This window comes from Fukomys damarensis, unplaced genomic scaffold (genome assembly GCF_012274545.1).
Source record: "Fukomys damarensis isolate Sample0158 unplaced genomic scaffold, DMR_v1.0_HiC HiC_scaffold_16, whole genome shotgun sequence".
Lineage (NCBI taxonomy): Eukaryota > Metazoa > Chordata > Mammalia > Rodentia > Bathyergidae > Fukomys > Fukomys damarensis.
Genome location: NW_022900928.1, coordinates 119127636 through 119139912, shown reverse-complemented (window position 1 = coordinate 119139912; position 12277 = coordinate 119127636). Strand labels below are relative to the sequence as shown.

Below are 12277 nucleotides of genomic sequence, written 5' to 3'. Positions count from 1 at the left end.
AAGAGGTGAGGGCCAAGAATGTAAGACTTTCCTGGGGTTCCATAATATAATTGGGGAGAACAAGCTGGTGAAAGGGAAGACTTCTGCCCAGTGACACCTGCCTGGGTATAAAGGGAGGTGTGAGGCCTGACATCATCCACTGGTCCCATAGGGTCACTCCTGAGCCCCTGAAAAGAGGAAGACAGCATCCCACCGAGCTCTCACAAATCAGTTTTATTGAATTCCAGTTTCCCTCTTGGTCTGAGCCCAGCCCAGCTGGCTTGATAGGTCTCTAAGGCTCAGTGTTGCAGGGGCTGGCAACACCCTAATCCACCAGTCCCCTCCCAGGCCTTGGCTCCCCAGGAAGGGAGGAAGAGAGGTGGCTGCCTGTGATGTTGGAGAGAAAGAATGGGCAGCAGGATCAGAGGCCAAAGAAAGCCATTCAAGCAGCAGCATGCCCCGTGTTCCCAGCACACACCAGTCCCAGCCACACGCCTCTGTGAGGGTAGCTTTCCCTTCCAAGCTTTGCCACTTCATGTTCATCAGCCTTCCAGGGCCATGCCCTGCCTACTCTGCTGACCCTTGAGAAAAGAACTTCTCCCAGATGCTGCAAGGTCTTGACCTGCCCACTCCAACCCTGGGGCTAGCAAAAGGTGTCAGGGGAACCCAGGCTCAAGTTATTCCCCCTTCATCCACATCCTTGCCTCCACACCAGGGACAAATCAAAAGACAAGACCTCCCCATCCAGAGCAAGTGACAGGCTGGCCAGGACTGGAACTACATATTCCAAGAAGCACAGTTCTATAACCAGGAACCAATTCTCCTGGGTGTGACCTATCAGAAATGTGGTGGTGTGCACTGCATTATGGGACTTGTAGTCCCCAGGAGACAGCAGTAAACACCCAGGGAAGAGTTCATAGGCTAAGACTACTGATGCCCCCCCACCCACTGCCCAGGCCCCAGTTCTACACTCAGCATGGGTGAGGGAAGAATGGAGTATCCCCTCCCATCGCAAGGGTGAGGGTGCTGTCCTGTTGGAACTGTGAAGCGACTCTGTATCCTGGACATCCAATCAGAACACATCTGGGGAGAGAGCAGGGGTGGGTGACAGGAGAGAGGGTCAGCAGCAAGCCACGGAGGATGGAGCCAAGCATGCACACCTGGGCTGGCCATGTGGCCGCTCTCTGAACCCTGATTCATAGTGGGGAAGTAGTATGGGATACAGTCCCCACCTAGGCCGCCCACGGGTCGCCCTGACCCTAGCCCTAGCCCACCTCTCTGGGGTTAGCCAGCCTCACCTCTGCCTAGTCCCGCAGCTGGGGCAGGCTGAGGCAGCAAGAGGAAGGGAGGAAGAGTAGATCCGGCTCCAAATCTGGATGGCGGAGAGGCTCCCGCCCCACCCAGCTAGCCTCCCCAGAAGACCTCATGGCCCCACCGGCCCCAGCATCTTCCTGGGCACATTGAGGCTTCTCAGGGAGAGAAGGAGAAGGGAGTCCTAGCCAGGTGGCAGTGAAAGCAAGCGATGCAGCCCGCAGAGAGCTGCAGAAAGCAGAATGGGAGGAAGGAGAGCAGCACCAGAAGGGAAGCACAGAGACGGTCAGAGCTCAACACTGCACAGAAACCAGGGGTCTGAAGCTGGACAAGGAGAGCAAGACTCCACTCAGCCTATACTGCTCCCCAGAGAAGCTGCCAACTCGGGCTCAGAGCACCACACCCCAGGCCAAGTCCTCCTTCCTTGACAGCCTTGGCAACACGGGTGGCAGAGGATCTGAGCACAAAAGGCTCAACCTAAAACATTAATGTCCCTCAGAAACTCTCATTCTACAAAGTGCATCCAGCTCCCTCAGCCCTTCCATTGCCCAGACACACCCCACCCCTCTCAGGGACCTATCAGCTTCACCCAGGGACCTTTCAGCTCTGGCTGAGCACAACAAATCCAAAGTCCACACTGAAATGTGGTGGCCCAGGAGGGAAACTTGTGGAGGGACATGGAGTTCAGGCTCCCACAACTCAGGCCACTCTGCTCTGCTCTGACAGCGAGACGCCGAGTCAAGACCCGAATCAGATCAGGCTGGGCCTGGTGTTCAGAGGATGAGACAGCGAGCGGCCTTCTCCTCTGGGGATGGGCTAGCTGCCTCACTGTGGGCCCCACTGTGGGTTCCCCCTGGACCTTGGTGCTGGGCCTTGGGCCGTCCCTGCCGTCGCTGCTGTACCCCCCGCCCACCTGCCGGCTTCTGCCCAGCTGCTTCCATCTCTGACAGGCTGTAGGCCATGGCAAGCTGTAGGTCCTCGTCCTCCTCAGAGAGGTCACTGTCACAGGGCCGTGGGGCAGGGGTCTGCCGCATCTGCACGCCCCCAGATCTGGAGGTGACTGAGTGGTGTTGCTCACGACGGCTCAGCTCCAAGCCCAGTGCCAGGTCGTCTGGAACACCTGCAAGAGTCACAGCCACCATGAGGCCCAGACCCACACAGGGGCATCCTACCAGGTCATCTCACACAGTGACAAGCCTGACCACTTACAGCCTCTCTTTGGAACTGCACAAGGGCAGGCCCCAGGACAGGAGCATGGGCAGGTATTCTGCTCCAGGAAAAACCATTCTTTCTCTGTGGATGAGTTACTCAACCTCCCTACACCTTCCTTTCCCCGTCTATGAAATAGAAATGACAGTGCCTACATAAATGAATCGTCCCATTGGGTAAATATGTCAACCCATGTAAAGTGGGTTGCCACACAGTACTCTCAGTGTCAGCAGCTAAGCAAGGTTAGCCAAAGTGACAATCCTGGGGCATGTGGTGTTATGGGAAGAGTTCTGCTCCAGGAATTGTGTGTCCTGAGCTTGATTCCTGGCTTACTTTACTCCTTAGTCAACAGGTAGGAACCTTGAGCCAGGGGTTACTTGAACATCAAGATCATTTAACCAAGCTGTAGCTCGGTCTCTTGAAATAAAAATGGAGCAAATACCATCTACCTGCATATTCCCTTAGATGCTTTAAGAATACAAGAGATACTATATATGTGCAAGTGCTTTTAAAAAATAGTAAAGTGCTTTGCAAATGCAAGGTACTAGCATCAACAACTGGCTGGCCCTATCAGACCCCTCTGCTCACTTCCTCCCATGGCCGTGTCTGATCCTGCCAGTCTGGCTTGTGGCTGCCATTTCCTAGTCCCCTGCCCCAAGGGAGTCCCGACAGAAGCATAGGGAAGGGGCCCCAGGGATTGGAGCTTCCTGCCTCAGACTGGGTGGTGGAGCCCTTGCTCACCATTGATTGAAACTGACTTCAGCTGCCCGTCCTCCTCCACTTCCACCCGCTCCTGTCCGTTCTCCATGATTCTGTGGATGACAGCACAGCTCAGTCAATGAGCAGTGACCAGTCCAGGCCTTGGCCACTGCAGCGGAAAGGGCAGATTTTACATCAGCACACAGCTCCCACCTCCACCCCTGGCCCCCAGACACCCCCCCCATTTACATGGCCTTAGGAGGCCTCACCTGCGTGTCGTGATGCGGTGTCCCTGGACAAAAGTGGTGGACGTCGAAACAGAGCGGAAAGCACCAGCCCCAGGACTGAAGGAGAAAGATGAGGAGGAAAAATCTGGCATTGGGACAAAGGATAAGGAGAAGAGAGTATTAGAGGGAGGCTCTGTGCTGCCAGTCACAGTCACCAAAGACCAGGAGCCTCAGGGCCCCCCGTAGAGGACAGGGCTCCAGGTAGAGGCGGCCTAGAAAAGTGACAAGCTGCCACTGGGGATTCCGGGACTCAGTGCTCACAAACATGGGAAGGGACAGTGCTTACCACAGTGCCCAGGGAAGGAGGAGGAGAAGGTAAAGAAGGGGCCTGAGTGGCGGGAACCCCAATTCTGAAGCTCCGAGAAGGGGCCCAGGTCATCTGCAGCAAGTAAGCAGATTCACAATCATCAGTGAAAATGCTCCTCCCCCCCGGTGTGTGAACTTTGCTTTTCAATCTAGAAACATAAGCAGCTGAGCAATTGGGTACATTTATGATTTTTTTTTTCCTCTGGTTTTGGTTGGCCTTCTTTACAAATTAAATTCCTTTTCAACACTGGTTAATTTTTCCCACAATAAGGAACAAAAAAGGAGAGTCAGACAGAAGGATGGAAGGACAAACGGCCCCTTTCACAGAGGCTTAGAACATGAGGTGGGGACGAGCAGGAAGAGCACACAGTCCGGCACTGCCATTTGCTCTGTGGCTCTAAGCAAGTCCTTTGGGCCTCAGTTTGCTCATCTGTAAATGAGGATTAAAATTCATCACCTCTCAGGGGTCACAAGATGAGGAGATGTCAAATACTCGACAGAGAATCATCCTAAAACCTGGTGTATGTTGTTACATGTACCACTACCACTCTTGTCACATGGTGCTTTGAGTCTTGCTTTCATGGCTGTTTTTGTGGAGCTCTAACAATGTATTATTGTTGTTGCTGTTTAACAAGGCCAGTCTGTAAAGCGGGTCATGTGTGAGGCTCTAGCCCAGCTCTCACTGGACCAATACTCACTACACAAAAACTCCCGCCTATGGATCCTGCTCCCTTCTCGGCCTCCTGCCTGAAGGCTTCCCGAGGATGGAGGACAGGCCCAAAGGGGGAAGTTGAGCCATTATGAGCCCTCCTCAGCCTACTCACCAAAGAGCTCCGCAAAAGGGTCTCCACTCCCAAAGAACTCCCGGAAGACTTCCTCGGGACTGCGGAAGGTGAAGGTGAAGCCAGGCCCACTACCACCAGTTTCTGCCCAAGAAGGGCCAGTTCCTGGAGGAGAGGCAGGGATGTGAGAGGAGGCCTGGGATGTCCATCTTTCCCTGAGCCAGTGGATCCACCTAAGGCACTTCCAGGAGCCTCGGAGAAAGCAGCCATGACAAGGCCTGCGTTGCTGACTCCACCCTGACCCAATTCCATCCCGGGCCCCTGACACTCCACCTACCTGCCCCAGTCAGCCCTTCCCGGCCATATCGGTCATAGATCTCCCGCTTGTGCTCTGAAAAGAGAGATCCAATCATTTTCCCCTCCTTCTGGGAAAAGGGTTTCCTCTCCCAGGCTTGGCCAACCCTTAGAGGATTGCCTAGAGCCTGACACTTGGGGGACAGCAGGGTGTTCAGGGGACACAGGCTGTGGATTTTGGCAGCTACTAAGCCCTTCACATGACTGGCTTTTTCTCATCTGTAAAATGGGCATCATTATAGCAACTACCTCATAGGAATGCTGTGAGGATTAAATAAAATAATCCACACAAACTGCTTAGCATAGTGGCTGGCACATGGAAAGTGTTTAGTAAAGATGAGCTAGGGGCTGGGGGCAAATATCAGCAATAGAGTGTTTGCCTGCCATGCACAAGTCCCTGGTTTCAACCTCTGGCACTGCAAATAAGTGAATTATGTTAGCTAATTACGATCTGCTATTATTCATCAGCGCTTATCTAAATGTTACTTCCTCAGAGGGACCATCTGTGACCACCAAAACAAAACTAGGTGCCTAGTGGAATGCTTGTCACGATCTGTGACACTACGAGTTTACCTGGTTAGTGCCCGTCTTTCCTCACTAGAACAGGAAAAAACACCCTCAGGACAAGGAATGGAATCTGCTTGTCCTCCACTGCTTCCCTGGCGCACAACAGGTTCCTGACACTGTAACCACTCAATGAATACTTCCTGAATGAATAAATGCTTAAAAGACAGGGGTACAAGTTGCAGCTCAGGGGTGGAGCATTTGCCTAGCATATGTGAGGTTCCAGGCCGAATGCCCAGCACCACAAAAAAAACAAACAAAAAGAGACAGATTTGGCTTCATCTTCCAGCTCTGTGTGATCTTCTTTCAGCCTCAGTTTCCTCACCTGTACAATGGGAGTGATAAAAACCTGCCTTGCAGGATGACTTCAAGGAGGCCTGGAACAGAGGTTCCTGCCCTCCTCCTATCCCTAATCAGCACCCACATTGCTCTCCAGACCCTAGGGGGCAGGCATAGCTGTCTCACTAGAAGAGAGCATTTAAATGCCAGGCTGAAAGAAAGCATGGAGATGGCGGTGGAGGCATGGCTTTGGGAAGGAGTGAGAGGGGGCCTGACATAGGGGAGATGTGTTGGGCCCTGCCCTGTAACCCAGGCCTTACTGTCAGATAGCACTTCATAAGCCTCGGCCACCTCCTTAAACTTCCTCTCAGCAAATTCTTTGTTATCCGGGTTCTTATCTGGGTGCCACTGCAGAGCTTTCCGCCGGTACCTGAAGAAAGTGGATGCAGAGGGGAGGGTCAGGGAACAAATGCTGTCTCGTCCCACCAGGAAACTCAGCCACCCATTTTGCCCTGGCCCACCACTGTCCTTTCACGGTGGACCCACTCACCCCAGCTGCTGGGGCTGCTCTGTGGCCGTCTTTTCATGGAACTCCTCTCTCTTCCCTCTGCATGAGGGCTAGGACTATACTTGGGACCCACCATGACCCCAGGGCAAGAACGCTCCCATCCTGGCCACATGTGGCCACAGAGGGTACAGGGACACTGGTCTCCTCCTCGCAGGGCCTGGGCATCCCTATGGCACATGCTTAGAAAGTCTGCCTCTAGAGGCTGGGCGCTGGGTGGGGGGGCACTGGAGAAGGACCCACAGGACAGCTCCCGGCACTACTTTCCTCTCTGGACTGGCCCCTTTTGTTCTTTCAGGGTGTCTTTCCTCCCTACAGGGGTCAAACGGAAAAGCCCCCTGGGGGGCAGAGGGTGACAGGTTTCCTTACGCCTTCTTGATGTCATCAGCGGACGCACTTGGCGGCACGTCTAGAATCTCGTAGTAGGATGCCATCGCAGTCGTGCAGCGGGCCTCTTCGGGGATGCAGGACAGAAGCAGTCAGGCCACCGGGAACCAGCAGCCCCTCCTAGCGGCTGGAGAGCCCTGGGGGAAGGAAGGCGCTCAGGGTGGTAGCGGGACTTGGGACCGTGCTTGCAGCCGGTGACTGGGCTTCCTCCGCAGCCTTATCTTTCCTAGCAGGCCGGGGCCCCTGGCTATCTCGGCGCACAGGCCCGGGAAGCCCGATCGGAGCCCCGTGACGCCGGTAGCCCGACCCAGAGTCCCCAGCCTGTCCCGGGTCGGCCGCACTCCCCCGCCCGGAGTCCCGCCCCTGCCCCCTCCCCCGTGGGGAACCGTCTGGCACCAGCAGCCCCGGCTCGCGGATGCTGCGTAGGACGCGCCAGGGCCAGCTATGTGCGCAGGCGTGAGTCAGAGGCACGGAAACTACTAGAGACCAGGAGAAGGCTGGCTCCGCCCGGCACCCCAAGGGGGAGGGCGACAGCAGGGGTTGTTGGGAGATGGGGGCGGAGCCGGCTATTTTGGGCTTGCACCCCAGCGACGTCACCCCAGGTGGCACCTGCGAGATGCGTCCTGCTGCAACCGTCCAGGCGTGATGCACTGGCGCAAACAAGACGCGGGGCCCCTGGTCCTTCTGTCGCTCTCCTATCCACATGATTCATGATATTCACCCGGAGGGCATCGCCACCTCAGGGACTCAACCGACTCCTCTCTGGATCCACCCCTCCCCCAGCTCCATATCCCTCCTGCAGTCCCAGGTCCTCAAAAGAGGCTGCCCTAGCTTCCCTTCCCTCAGTAGGCCACACTTACCTTTTATAGAATCTCCTGGCTTTCCTTCCTCACCCTGCCACACCACAAATTAGCATTGGTTGGTCTGCTTACTTGATTACTATTCACCTCCCCCACCAAACTGTAAAACCCTTTTTTCAGTAGTATACATATATATAAGGCCGTAGCCAAAATATCTATTGGATGATTAAATATTAAACAGATGCAAATCTCTTGGTGATAGTTTTGGTGACACATTAGGAGAGGTGGGTTAAAGAGGACGGTAAAAGAAAATACTCGGGATTCAAGGCTTTTCTTCTCAAGCTGGGGACCTTCCACCTCAAAAGGTCCTGCGTGCAGACCTCCTAAGAGAGTTAGAGAATTTACTCAGTATCATCTGGCCAATCCACAAATACTAGTTCAGTATCTTCTATATTTCATGCTGCCAAAATATATAAAGAATAATGTAAGGGCTGGAGGATATGGCCCATTCCTTGCCTAGCATGTGTGGGGGCCTGGGTTCAATCTCCAGCATCACAGAAATGAAAAACACAATAAAAGAAGAATGCAGCCTATTCCCTGACTTCTCTGAGATGGAACTTGAAAAGATAGGCATCCCTAAGTATAACCCACTGGGAAGCCCTAGGGCTTTGGAAACAGACCTGGGTTTGCAACCTGGTGCTGCTAGGCTTAGGGAAACTTCTGAGGACTTGAATTTTTCCCCCTAAATACTGTATAGACAATGCTGATGGCTGTTTGAAAATCTTATGAGTCAGGGTTTGTAACAGGAGTTATCGCTGTAAGATTTGGCCTAAGGAGCAATGGCTATGTGAGTCTAGGATGATTGACCCAGGAACACTTCATCAAAGACAAGGGCTTGAGTGGAGCATGTGTGCAGAAGGCAGTGTGCTTTGTCCAGTTTTCCTGGCTGCCCATCATCTGAACCTCCTGCCTCCGTCTGGGGAATTCTCACCTACCTTTGGGGAATTTCCATCCCATGGGCCCTAACAGAAGGCAGGCCATCTGCCACAAAGCATTAATACTTGCAGCTGACTCTCTTCCAGACTTCCAGCTCTAAGGGTGCAAGTAAAAGACACAAGCCTGCCAAGCAGGTGCAGCAACCAGGACTGAAACTGGGGCAAGCCACTGGGATGTGAGTGATTCAGAATTTGTCTCTGGTGCTGGTGGCTGCCATGGGGCCTGCGGCGGCCTCTAGTGTCTGAGAGAGGAAACATCAGCTTCTTTGTCTACTGAGGGAAGGTCCTCGCTGCAATGATAGAGGGAAGGAGGGTCTCCAACATAGGCGGCCCTGTGCCCCAGGCTTGACTGCCAAGCTTCCTTTGGTGTCTTCCTGTTTGCTGAGGCTATTTGCTTACTTTTTCATTGATTCTGTGTGCTAGTCCATATCTTGCTAATTGAAGGATGGGGTGCTTTTGTTGTTGCTTGCTTTATATAATTTGCCAGAGTTCATTTCTTCTGCTTGCAACAAGAGTCTTGACTGAACCAAAGACTGAAGGCTTAGATTTGGTTTAAGAGGAAAGAGTGGATTAGGATAGACCAGGTCACTCCAAAGTCTTCCAAGTCTCTGCCTTTTTCTTCTTACTTCTCTTGTCTAGCACCTCCTGTGTATGTGATATCACATTAAGAATAGGAACACAAAGGCATTTAAATTCCAGGCAGGGAAATAAAATCTAGTTGAGATATAAAAAAATGACAACGGAGGGAAGTCTTACGGGACATATGTAGCAGAAAAAGAAATACAAAAAATTAATAGGCAAACAATGCAATTTTTCCAGTGCTGGGGATGGAACTCAGGATCTTGTGAATGCTGGGCAAGAGCTTCACCATTTAGCTAGACCCTCACCCCCAGTGTACTTGTTCAAATAGGCAAAGGGTACAGACAGCTCACAGAAAAGGAAATACTGGCTTCTAAACACATGAAAATATGCTCAGTCTCAACCCCAACAAGAGAAGTATAAATAAAAGCTGCAACAAAATATTTTCACTAATTGAACGATTGACAAGGATCAAAAAGTTTACTATATCATAAGAGCAAGGTTGTAGGCCCAGGTGTCCTCATACAATGGTAGGGGCAGGGCAGCTAATTTGGTATTATTTCTAAAGAGAGAAATATGGAGTGCAACAAAATTATAACACACACACACACACAACCTTTGGCTCAGGAATTCCAATTCTAAGAACTTATATGCAGTGAAGTATATATGGAGTTGCACCGTTCATCTTCCCCACCCCCTATACTGGGATTGGAACTGCAGCCTCTACACTAAGGTATATCCCCAACCGCAGCATCCTTTTTAATAGCATAGGATTAGAAACAACCTAAACACCCATTCATAGCCAATTGGTTAAATAAGTCATGGTACACTATATATGATGGAATATTGTCACCAAAAGGAATGGGCTGGTGTAGACCATCTTCTAGACTGAATATTAAATGAGATGCAGAACACAGTGTGTACTAAAAATATAGGGACACACATTAAATATCTGTATATGTCTCTAGAAGAAAACACTAACAAAAAAGTTAACAGTGGTGCCTGCCGAGAGGAGAACAAGATGAAGGACATTTATTTTTGTTGTTTGTAAATTTTGGGGGGTACCTTATGAATCCTGAAACATATGCAAGTAACAGCTGTTCAAATACACATGAAAAATTGTTAAGGACCTAGGTGGGAACTAGGACATTCCCCAGAAGCCATGTGCTACTACTGTACAAGGCCACCCATGTCAAGTGCCAGATAAGTGACAGAGGTAGATGGTGGGGGATGGAAGAATCCAGAGGAGGGAGCCCTGCTGGAGATGGATGGGTTCTGGAAGGCCGTGACCTAATCTGGAAGGAATGGCAACACTGAGACAGCCAGAGCCCAAGCCCTGGCTTCCAGAAGGAGGAAATGCTGACGACACAGCTTTGCATATTCCTGACACAGCAGAGATGAGGGAATAAGCTTGTTGGGTGAGACCCAAAGCTAGGAACCTGTCTTCCTGTCTGCAAGAGGTAATTGTACCCTGGCCTTAGCAGCATCAGAGATGAAAGGATTGTCCTGCACTGAGGGAGTCCCCAGGAGCCGGGCTGGGCGGCACTCCCAGCTGCCCCAGGAAGTCTAGGTTGCCACCTCCTCATACACATACCCAACCCAACCCAGGCCTACAGGTCCCTACCCAAAGGGGCAACCCTGTGGAGTCTGCATGGAGATGAAGATACAGCCCCCAGATTGGGCTGGCCGGTACAGCGAATGAGAGGGGAACTGGCTGTCTCTCAGGATGCCCTCCATCCTGGCAGGTGACATTCCCACCTCTCTCTCTCTCACATAGGATATCAGGAGAACCTTTCCAAAAGGCACTGACAGCCCTAAGACCTATCCCCAACGTAGCCTCTGCCCCAGTTCCATTCCAGAGACAGGGGCCCTGCTCCCTGCCTTGATGTCCTTCATCACAGATGCCAGACAAGGATGTGTCAAGCGTCATGCCCTGGAGACACCTGAGTCACCGTCTGGGCTTTGCTTACCTGACAGGCCAGAAGAGGTAGTGTCTGAGGAGCTCCTAGAACAAGGCGGTAGGAGGGCCGGGCTGAGGGAAGGAGGTTAGCAACCTGAGTTTTAGTTCAGGCCCACCTGGATCTGGAACCCAGCTTCTCCACTTACAAACTGGGTGACCTTGGGCAAGTCAGATCATTTCTCTGAGCCAGTCTCCACATCTATAAAAATAGGCAATGATGGAGTGAGGAGTGAGTTCCCTCAACAAATATTGAGCGTTGAATGTACTAGGCGACATGCAAGGTGCTGCATGTAGGGCAGTGAGGAACAAGGCCTTGTTTCCAAGGAGCTTCCATTCCAGTAGTTACAGTAACTGTATACATCTCAAGAATATACAAGATGATCCAGGTGCTGTGGTGCATACCTGTAAACCTGGCACTCTGGGAAGTGGAGGCAAGAAGATTATAAAATTGAGCTCAGTCTGGGCAACTTAGCAACAGCAAGACCCTGTTCACATTTTAAAGACCTTAAAAAGAGGCTGGGGAGATTGAGGGTAGCAGGAAGGGCAGACCCAAGGTATTTCTCTGTCCCTGTCTCTGTCTCTCTCCCTTTCTCCCTCTCTCCCTCTCCCTCCTCTCTCTTCCTCTCTTTCAGGGAGCTTATCAAGCAGTGGTTGTATCTTCTCCTTGGCTCTGAGTCCTGTCAAATACCCCTTCCTCCTTGGTCCCACCTGCTCCCTCTCAGTCATCCTGCTGTGGTCCCAGCTCCAAGTTCTAGTTCAGTGCAAAGGCCCTGTGTTCAATCCCCAGTACTCAAAGCAAAACAAAATTAGGGCCAGGGATTTAGCTCAGTGGCGTTGCACCTGCCTTGCAAGCACAGGGTTCTGAGTTCATCCCTGGTACCAAAAAAAAAAAAAAATCAAAATGGAAAAAAAAGAAAAGAAGAAGAAGAAATAAGCCAAATATGTTATATGTTGATGTGTGCCTGTAATACCAGGAATTACACTCTGGGAATCTGAGGCAGGAGAACTGCAAGTTTGAGGCCAGTCTTGGCAATTAAATGAGACTGTATTTCAAAATAAAGTAAGAAAAAGGGCTGGGGATGGAGCTCAGGAATAGAGCACTTGCCTTGCTTTGCAAGGCCATGAGCTCGATCCTCAGTACTGGAAAAAAAAAAAAAAAAAAAAAAAAAAAAAAAAAAAAAAAAAAAAAAAAAAGAAAAAAAAAAAAAAAACACACCCACC

The 12277-nt window shown here is 51.5% G+C and overlaps 1 protein-coding gene across 2 annotated transcripts; it reads right to left on the bottom strand.

Annotated features, from left to right (window-relative positions):
* Positions 1-339: 339 nt before the first annotated feature.
* Dnajb2 (DnaJ heat shock protein family (Hsp40) member B2) lies at positions 340-7207 on the bottom strand. Of its 2 annotated transcripts, XM_010611834.3 has the most exons (9): positions 6705-7203; positions 6091-6200; positions 4911-4964; positions 4616-4738; positions 3772-3864; positions 3468-3570; positions 3241-3311; positions 2204-2410; positions 340-1062 (listed from the first exon to the last, which is right to left on the bottom strand). In XM_010611834.3, the coding sequence occupies exons 1-9, from the start codon at positions 6767-6769 to the stop codon at positions 1052-1054; spliced, it is 837 nt and encodes a 278-aa protein (XP_010610136.1). In that variant the 5' UTR covers positions 6770-7203; the 3' UTR covers positions 340-1051. The 2 variants fall into 2 exon arrangements, with proteins under 2 accessions (XP_010610136.1, XP_033620541.1); XM_033764650.1 differs by lacking the exons at positions 340-1062; positions 3772-3864 and having other exon boundaries at positions 1973-2410; positions 6705-7207.
* Positions 7208-12277: the final 5070 nt, after the last annotated feature.